The sequence below is a fragment of the Myotis davidii genome, unplaced genomic scaffold, assembly GCF_000327345.1.
Source record: "Myotis davidii unplaced genomic scaffold, ASM32734v1 scaffold546, whole genome shotgun sequence".
Classification (NCBI taxonomy): Eukaryota; Metazoa; Chordata; class Mammalia; order Chiroptera; family Vespertilionidae; genus Myotis; species Myotis davidii.
This window is the reverse complement of record NW_006297836.1, coordinates 207,467-217,687: the sequence shown is the minus strand read 5'-3', so window position 1 is coordinate 217,687 and position 10,221 is coordinate 207,467. Positions and strand designations below refer to the sequence as shown.

The following is a 10,221-nucleotide window of genomic DNA, read 5'->3' as shown; positions in this document are numbered from 1 at the left end:
CCCACTGGAGATTGAGCCCACAACCTGAGCATGTGCCCTGACCGGGAATGGAACTGTGACCTCCTGGTTCATAGGTAGATGCTCAACCACTGAGCCACACCAGCCGGGCTGAACATTTATTCTTCACAAAATTTTTTTTCAATTACAATTTACATTTGATATTATTTTATGTTAGTTTCAGGTATGCAGCATAGCGTTAGACCATCATATACTTTACAGAGTTGAACATTTATTCTTTTGTGGACTGGTTTTTTTCATTTCATGGCAGGCTCCCTTCACGTGGGGGATGAGATCCTAGAAATCAATGGCACAAACGTGACCAATCACTCGGTAGATCAGCTGCAGAAGGCGATGGTGAGTATTTCTATGTCATTGTCTTCATCGGTGTCACTGTGCCTCATTTTCCTGTCAAAGTATTTGTATCTTGTGGAGGAAATGATTACTGTTGGCAATCTTTATTCTGTGCAAGAAATGAGAGTTTCACTTCTCAAACAAGGCAAAGAGCACAGAGCATCTGTCTAGAGAGAACATTGGCCTGGGTGGCAAAAGGCCGTGGTCTGTAATGGCAGCTCAGAATCCCTGCCCTACTTTATTCTAGCCCTATGATTTTTTTAAAAATATATTTTATTGATTTTTTACAGAGAGGAAGGGAGAGAGACAGAGAGTCAGAAACATCGATGAGAGAGAAACATCGATCAGCTGCCTCCTGCACACTCCCCACTGGGGACGTGCCCGCAACCCAGGTACATGCCCCTAACCGGAACCGAACCGGGGACTTTTCAGTCCGCAGGCCGACGCTCTGTCCACTGAGCCAAACCAGTTTCGGCCAGCCCTATGATTTTGAGCAAGTGAATTAACTTCTCTAAGTCGTCTGTAAAACAAAGATAGTAACTCCTTCTTCTTCTTCTTCTTTTTTAAAGAATTTATTTTATTTTTATGTTTTATTTTTTTATTGATTTTTTACAGAGAGGAAGGGAAAGGGATAGAGAGTTAGAAACATCGATCAGCTGCCTCCTGCACACTCCCTACTGGGGATGTGCCCACAACCAAGGTACATGCCCTTGACCAGAACCGAACCTGGGACCTTTCAGTCCGCAGGCCAACGCTCTATCCACTGAGCCAAACCGGTTAGAGCAGTAACTCCTCTTCTTATGTCACAGATTTATTATGAAGAGCAAATGGGATATTCTAATGAAAAGTTGAGTGTGCCCTTTAGATTAGGTCAATATTTGTTGAGCACTTACTATGTGCCAGGCATTGTACTTGGTGTATGTGCTGCCTGTCCTATGGGCCCCTCCAGATTCTTCACCATCTTCCTCCACCTCTGCACACACCAGAGATCATTCCTGTAACCAAAGCATTAAAACACCCACGGGGGACTCAGACAATAGGGTGGTGAAGGCCCGGGGCGGGGGGTGGGGACAAGCTAGAAGAGGTCAATGGAGGGGAAAGGGGGCCATATGTGATAACTTTCAACAGTAAAGATTTTTTAAAAACCACCCACCCAGGGGTGGTTGGGTGTAATTGGCCACTGCAGCAGAAGCCACACCTTGGGCACTTAGGAGTGAGATGCTAGGGTACTTGCCTGGGAATGAATCAGAGAACAGCAACCCAGAAAGGAAGTGTCATTTGAAAACCAAAATGTGTTTTCTCACTTGAGACAGAGATGAGGAAACGGAACCTTGGAGAGTTCTGAAACTTGCCCACAATCACATGGCTTTTAAGAATTTGCTTTCAGCCCTGGCCGGTTTGGCTCAGTGGATAGAGCATCTGCCTGCAAACTGAAAGGTCCTGGGTTCGATTCCGGTCAAGGGCACATGCCCAGGTTGTGGGCTCGATCCCCAGTGAGGGACTTGTAGGAGGCAGCCAATCCATGATTCTCTCTCATCATGGATGTTTCTATCTCTCTCTCCCCCTCCCTTCCTCTCTGAAATCAATAAAAATATGTTAAAACAGGGTCCTCAAACGACGGCCCGCACGCCACATGCAAATACAAATATTGTATTTGTTCCCGTTTTGTTTTTTTACTTCAAAATAAGATATGTGCAGTGTGCATAGGAATTTGTTCATAGTTTTTCTTTAAACTATAGTCCGGCCCTCCAATGGTCTGAGGGACAGTGAACTGGCCCCCTGTTTAAAAAGTTTGAGGACCCCTATGTTATAAAAAAATTTGCTTTCATCAAAACTTCTTGTGTAGACTTCTGCTTCTAACCAAGATGGAGAACAGGGACCATACGTACCCTAGCTCTTTTTTTAAAAAATATATGAATCAGCTGCCTCCTGCACACCCTCTATTGGGGATGTGCCCACAACCCAGGTACATGCCCTTGACCAGAATCAAACCTGGAACCCTTCAGTCTGTAGGCCGATGCTCTATCTACTGAGCCAAACCAGTTAAGGCCGTACCCTACCTCTTGAAATGACCCATGCCCCTAACGACAGAACTCCAAAGTACTTGAAGCAAAACCTGGCAGAACTGAAAGAAGAAAAATACAAATCCATGATTACAATCCAAGATTTCACTATCTTTCTCTTTTTAAAAAAATATATCTTTATTGACTTCAGAGAGGAAGGGAGATGGAGAGAAACATCAATGAGGAGAGAGAATCATTGATCAGCTGCCTCCTGCACACTCCCCACTGGGGATCGAGTCCACAACCCGGGCATGCGCCCTGGTTTATAGGTCAATACTCAACCGTTGAACCATGCTGGCTGAGCGATAAACTTTCTTGGCTCAAAGCTTAGTCTGGCTTCACCCATTATTTCAGTTAAACCTGAAAAGGAGTGAAGATGAGTTATCAGCTGTTAAAGTGTGTATACTACATTGTTTTGGGACACCCTGTATTTGTAAATGTTTTTATTGGTGTAGAGAAAGCCTCGGACATGTGTGTGCCAGGATTCATCTTAGGCACTTTGTGGTCGAGTGTGGGGAGGAGGAGAAATCATTAGCTTTTTCTATATTATTCTTTGTGCGTCTCCATGTTACAGTGGTTGGGGGCACATGACACTAGAATTGAAGGAGGAATTGTCCTACAGAATTTCCAAGTGTGCAGTAAAAATGGCTGTTGGGGAAAAAACACATGGGACTTTGAGGGGGGAAATGACTTTATAAAACCCAAATCATCCAAGTTAACATTTTATTACCCTTTTCTTTTTCAATAGAAAGAAACCAAAGGAATCATCTCATTAAAAGTAATTCCCAACCAGCAAAACCGTCTTCCTGCGTTACAGGTGAGTTTGCTCTGTTGCGATGATGGCAGAATTCAGGCCCAGTGTTGAGATGTGATTGAAATGACATGATTGTATTGAAAATATAAAAAGTGTTTTTTGTATTGACTTCAGAGAGGAAGGGAGAGGGAGAGAGAGATAGAAACATCAATGATGAGAGAGAATCATGGATCGGCTGCCTCCTGCACGCCCCCTACTGGGGATCCAGCCCACAACCTGGGCATGTGCCCTGACAGGGAATCAAACCGTGACCTTCCGGTTCATAGGTTGACGCTCAACCACTGAGCCATGCCAGCCGGGCATAACTTTTAAGTTCTATATATCTTACAGATGTAGCTGCCTGGTGCTCTCTGAACTAAAGTAGCATCCATTACAAATAGACAGGCCTTCTTTCTGCCCACCGGCAGGGCTGGTACTTTGCTGCCTGTTTGCAATGAATTCGAAAGGAAGGGATAATCTCCTTATTCCACAACCCCAAGAAGAAAATGGGTGAAGAGAATGAAGAGATCATTCCTAGGAAGAAAAATACACATGGCAGGAAACATGAAAAAATATCCAATCCTACCATCGAAGAGAGAAATAGTTCGGACGGGGCCTTGACAGATGAATGTGGGAGGAGTTTGGTTTGGTTGGTTCGTTTTTTTTTTTTTTTCAAAACAACTCTGAAGTTTCTATTACAGATTATTGCAACGACAAGTTCGGGGTCTTTAATAGACATATCAGTGTTCGTATTTTCATTTTCTTGTGTCACGGCTGGTAAATTGTGTTTTCCAGTGATTTGTCAAGTGTATTCGTGTGAAATTGTTCATAAAATCGTATAACCTTTTAAACAACTCTGGGATCTCTGCTGGGAAATTGTATCTTCTCTCTTTTCTTAATTGGCCTTGCTAGGTTGTTAATTTCATGAATCTTTAAAGAACCGCTTTTGCCTTTGTTGATCCTCTCAACTCTATTTTCTGTTTGATTTGTTTCTGCTCTTTATTATTTTTCTTCTTTCTTTGGCTTAGATATGCACCCCTAATTTTCCTACCCAAGGTAACTGGTATTAAATTCTGGAGTAGTTTCTTCCAGTCTTTTTTTCTATGTATAAATAAATACTTTTTTAAAATGTCAAGTGTGCTAGGTATTGTTTTTGTTGACTGATATTCTCATTTAATGTTATATCAGCAGCATTTTTCAAGAGTTTAAATATTCTTCTACAAATTGATGTTTGTAGGTATGTGGTCATACATTCAGTAGATGACCATAACTTAACTAAATTCCCCATTCTTGGAAAATAAGGTTGTTTCCAGTAGTTCATCTTTATAAATAATTTTGTGGCCCTAGCCGGTTTGGCTCAGTGGTTTGAGCATCGGCCCGAGGACTCATGGGTCCTGGGTTCGATTCCCGTCAAGGGCATGTACCTCAGTTGCAGGCTTGATCCCTGGCCCCGATCAGGAACCGTGCAGGCAGCAACCAGTCGGTGTGTTTCTCTCACATCAATGCTGCTGTCTTTCCCTCTCTCTTCCACTCCCCCTAAAAATCAATGGAAAAATATCCTCAGGTGAGGATTAACAAAAAAATAAAATAAAAGGAAAGGAAAAGAAAAATAAAATAATTCTGCAGTGAAGATATTATCTATACATTGTAACTGACAACTTCTGCATAGAAGTGGATTGTGGGTCAAGGGGACATCAACTCAGACCAATAACCACAAACACGTTGACTCAAAAAGGCAATTCATACCTTCTTGTTGGAGGGCTCAGGTCTGACCCCTCCACAAACACCACAGTAACCAGTTACAGTCGCTTCAGCTCCCCATCTATTCTTTTTTTAAAAAATATATTTTTATTGATTTCATAGAGGGAGAAGAGAGACATAGAAACATCAATGATGAGAAAGAATCATCCATCAGCTGCCTCCTGCATGCCCCCCACTGGGGATTGAGCCTGCAACCCGGGCATATGCCCTGATCGGGAACCCAACTGGCCTCCTTGTTCCTAGGTAGATGCTCACCCACTGAGCAACACTAGCTGGACTGCTTCGGAGTTCTTAATGAAAGACAAACAGGGTATATGGTAACTTCCTTTTATAGTTTGCACTATTATCTTCTCATATAATTTGAATCCCATAAGGAGGATTTTTTTTTCTTCCTAAAACAATACTCCCAATTTTTTCAGACCCTTCCACTGAGCCAAACCAGCTAGGGCCTGACCCTACTTATTTACAGCAGAACTTTCTATTACGCGTGCTGATGCCGGTGTTTCTCCTGAAGCTGCCCCTTGCCTTCTCTTTCAGATGTTCATGAGAGCGCAGTTCGACTATGACCCCAAAAAGGACAATCTGATTCCTTGCAAGGAGGCGGGACTGAAGTTTGCCACGGGGGACATTATCCAGATCATCAACAAGGATGACAGTAACTGGTGGCAAGGGCGGGTGGAAGGCTCCTCCAAGGAGTCAGCAGGCCTGATCCCTTCTCCTGAGCTGCAGGAATGGTGAGCTGCTTTCCCACGGGTGGGATTGGCGGGTGGAATGGGCCCATACCTGTCACCAGTAATGTTTTCGCTTCCCGAACCTGTCATCTTACGTGTAGTCTCTCTCTCTCAACCAAGCCAATCTCCCAGCTTCCCTGGCATAATGGGTAAGAGCACGGGTAACAATGAGTTGATACGCTTACCTAGCAGGACTTTTTAAAAATATATATTTTTAAATATATTTTTATTGCCAAAACCGGTTTGGCTCAGTGGATAGAGCATCGGCCTGCGGACTGAAAGGTCCCGGGTTCATTCCGGTCAAGGGCATGTGCCTGGGTTGCGGGCACATCCCCAGTGGGAGATGTGCAGGAGGCAGCTGATCGATGTTTCTCTCTCATCGATGTTTCTCTCTATCTCTCTCCCTTCCTCTCAGTAAAAAATCAATAAAAAATATAAAATATATACATATATATTTTTATTGATTTCAGAGAGGAAGGGAAAGGGAGAGATAGAAACATCAGTGATGAGAGAGAATCATTGATCGGGTGCCTCCTGCACTTCCCACACTGGGGATGGAGCTGCAACCTGGCCATGTGTCCTGACGAGGAGTGGAACCGTGACCTCCTGGTTCATAGGTTGATGCTCAACCACTGAGCCACACTGGCCGGGCTGGCAGGCCTTTAAAGGAGCCCGAGTAGCTCTTCATTTGTCTGAGGGCCTCTGTTTCCTCAAATGCTCTCCCTGTTCCTACAAGGAAGTGGCAGCACCGGGACTGGCGCTTCCCTGGTCTCCTGCCTCCCAGGCCAGCGCCTTTCTGAGAAGATATCTTCTGAGCCCTGCAGAAAACAGTCACATTTTAAATACTCGTCCTTTATGCAAATTGCTAGTGCATAGAAAATGAGGGGAGAATCAGCCTCTATCGCATATACGTAGCTGGTTGATCCAGCACTATTATTTTTTTAAATATATTTTATTGATTTCAGAGAGGAAGGGAGAGGGAGAGAGAGAAAGGAACAACAGTGATGAGAGAGAATCATTGATCACCTGCCTCCTGCATGCCCCACACGGGGGATTGAGCCTGCAGCCAGGGCACGTGCCCTTGACCAAAATCGAACCTGGGACCCTTCTGTCCGCAGGCCAACACTCTATCCACTGAGCCAAACTGGCTAAGGCAATCCAGCACTATTATTGCAAAGACCATGCTTCTCCCATGCGCTGCCGTGTCTCAGCTTGGTCATAAATAAGCTCAGAGGCAGGGGCCGGGCCCCAGGCCCCCGCCAGCTGCCATCCAGACCAGTTCACAGATGGCTTCCCAGGGCTTCCCAAGGCTCACCACCCCTCACCTCTCAGGAGAGTTATTTATTTAAAAAAATAGTTTTATTGATTTCAGAGAGGAAGGCAGAGGGAGAGAGAGAAACATCAATGATGAGAGAGAACCATTAATTGGCTGTCTCCTGCACGCCCCCTACTGAGGATCAAGCCCTCAACCCAGGCATGTGCTCTGACCAAGAATTGAACCGTGACCTCCTAGTTCATAGGTTGACGCTCATTCATTGAGCCACGCCAGCCGGGCCCTCTAGAGAGTTCAAATACCTGGCTATGGGAATGTGTCCGGGAGGGAGCGAACCCCCACCACGTCCTCCTGTCAGCGCAGCCTGACCTTGCAATTGGGCTCATTCCACCTCTCTGCTGAGCCCCCGGCTCCAGGCAGCCAGCTCCCCGTGTGGTACCGAGAATACAGCGGACACATCGGCTCATGTGATTCTCTCCTCACTTCCCCCACGCTGCTCACCACAAACCCAGAGCCTTCTACACACAAGAGAGAGGCTGAGAGAAGGAGAATGGGGGGTGAAGGGAGGGAAGAAAGGAGAGAAAGAGAGAGATAGACAGAGTGGGTGAGGGTTGCTGGCAGAGACAGCTTAGAAAGAGCAAGGATATGAGAACTTGAAGATGAGAAAGGGTAGGTTATGAGAGAGAGATGAGGAGTACGGGGAGAGGAGAGAGACACGTACAGACACTGAGAGAGGCTGAGAGACTGAGGGGGGTTCTCAGAGAGAGACAGAAAGTGGGGGGCAAGCCCTTCCAGTGTGGCTCAGTGGTTGACATCGACCTATGAACCAGGAGGTCACGGTTCGATTCCTAGTCAGGGCTCATGCCAGATGATGGGTCTCTCTCATCATTGATGTTTCTCTTTCTCTCTCCCTCTCCCTTCCTCTCTGAAATCAATAAAAATACATTAAAAAATAAAATAAATAAAAAGAGAGGGGCTGAGAGAGAGAGGATGAGTGTTAGAGACTCACAGAGAATGAGCAGCTGGCAGAGGGTATGAGAGAGAGGTTCAAGAACAACATGAAGGTTTTGGGCAAATGCCAAGGGAAGGAAGAAGGCAGATCACTCTGGAGGTTTTGCGAGACGGGGAAGGGCGTCACTCAGCTCTGTCACAACCCAGGGAGCGAGCCTGGGGCTTTCCCACGGGCCTCCGCTGACACCCTTGGTCATCTTTCCTACCAGGAGGGTGGCGAGTATGGCTCAGTCTGCTCCAAGCGAAGCCCCGAGCTGCAGTCCCTTCGGGAAGAAGAAGAAGTACAAAGACAAGTACCTGGCCAAGCACAGCGCAAGTGAGTGTCCTTGAACTTCCTGGGCTCCTCTCTGCGGGCTCCTGGCAAAGGGCAGGGGGCGTGGTGCTCAGTGCAACATACGTGATGCCAAAAGCATGCCATTTCTTCTGCTTTTTTTTTTTAATCCTCATCCGAGAATTTTTTTTTTCATTGATTTTCAGACAGAGTAGAAGGGAGAGAGGAGGCGGGGTGGGGAGAGAGACATTGATGGGTTGCCTCCTGAACAACTGGGGCTGAGGATCAGACCCACAACCAAGGTATGTGCTCTTGACCAGGAATCAAACTCACGACCCTTACGTCCACAGGCCGGTGCTCTAACCATTGAGAAACCAGCCAGGGCATCTTCTGCTTTTCTTACTATTTCTTTTTTTAAAATATATTTTTATTGATTTCAGAGAGGAAGGGAGAGGGAGAGTGAGAGAGAAGCATCAATGATAAGAGAGAATCATTGATTGGCTGCCTCCTGCACACCCCCACTGGGGATAACCCGGGCATGTGCCCTGACTGGGAATGGAACCAGAAACCTTGTGGTGCATGGGATGATGCCCAACCAACTGAGCCACACCAGCCAGGGCCCAATTTATACCTTAATCCCTTTACCTCTTTCACACAGTCCCTCAATTCCTCTCCCCGCTAGCAACCATCAGTCTGTTCTCTATGTATCTATGAGTTTGTTTCAATTTTGTTTATTTTTTCATGTGTAAATGAGGAAGATGCCCTTGACCAGAATAAAACTCAGGACCCTTCAGTCTGCAGGCCGATGCTCTGTCCACTGAGCCAAACCAGCTAGGGCTCTTCTGCTTTTCTTTTATTACATTCATCTCCCCAAGCTCTCTGAGGCAATGCCAGTACATACAGCATGTCCCAAAAAAACGTATCCACACTTTCACAGCCGATAGCTCAGTGTTGAAAATGGAATGTATTTTAATAAACACTGCCTTTATAATTATTCACAGCGTGTGCATACATTTGGGGGGCACCCCATATTAAGGAAGGTCAGTGGCCTTTTCACACCTACTCATCACCCTCACCCCTCAGGTCACCAACTGAACAGCCTTCCAGACCCTTCTCAGTGTGCCATTCCCATCAGCTTCCCCAACCGGAGGGGCTGGGCACCCCCGGAGCATAGCTTGTCTTCCTGAGATCTCATTCTGGCTTCGTTTTTTAACCTACCATGGTTGGGAATATACTAAAATTATAACCGGATTTTCAGGCAGATTGTAGATAACAAATGAATAATTAGCACTTTTTTATTTTTTTAATGGTACATCCACTTTATTTTTAATTCTTTATTTTAAATCCTCACCTGAAGATATTTTTCCATTGATTTTTAGAGAGAGTGGCAGAGAGAGGAAAAGAGAGAAATATCGATGCGAGAGAAACACATCGATTGGTTGCCTCCTGCCCAAGCCAAACCGGGCCCAGGCTGGGGAGAAGCCTGCGACCAAATACGTGCCCCTTGACGGGAATCAAACCCAAGACCTTTCTGTCCACAGGCTGAGGCTCTATCCACTGAGCAAAATTGGCCATGTTTTTTTTTTAAAGGAATTTTTAAAATTGAATTATTGGGGTGACAGTGGTTAATAAAATTATGTAGGTTTCAGATGCACAATTCTATCATACATCATCTATATTGTTTTACTATTTAAAAAACACTAATAGCTTAATATTTTGCTTGAGGGCTCAGATTTACAATTAGTTTTATCTGGGAACAGATTCAACAACATACTTGAAATGTACCTGGAACTCCCTCATGATGAGGTATTCTTGTTGAGACTTGGAAACAATGTACTAACTCAGTGGTGTGATGCCATGGTTTGGAGATCCATCCTCAATAGCCAAGTCTTATATATTAATACGCTCCATAAAATAAAGTACAAAGAATATCCCAATACAGAAATTAGAGATCTCAAGAGCTATAG

The 10,221-nt window shown here is 45.2% G+C and overlaps 1 protein-coding gene across 1 annotated transcript in view; it reads left to right on the top strand.

The window, feature by feature from the left end:
* Window positions 1–10,221, top strand: part of MPP1 (membrane protein, palmitoylated 1) — a 20,712-nt gene that overhangs the window by 2,770 nt on the left and 7,721 nt on the right. Inside the window, exons 3-6 of the mRNA XM_006773687.2 lie at window positions 269–354; window positions 3,163–3,231; window positions 5,506–5,702; window positions 8,193–8,299. Coding sequence (XP_006773750.1) covers window positions 269–354; window positions 3,163–3,231; window positions 5,506–5,702; window positions 8,193–8,299 — 459 coding nt within the window. The remainder of the gene's footprint in view (window positions 1–268; window positions 355–3,162; window positions 3,232–5,505; window positions 5,703–8,192; window positions 8,300–10,221) is intronic.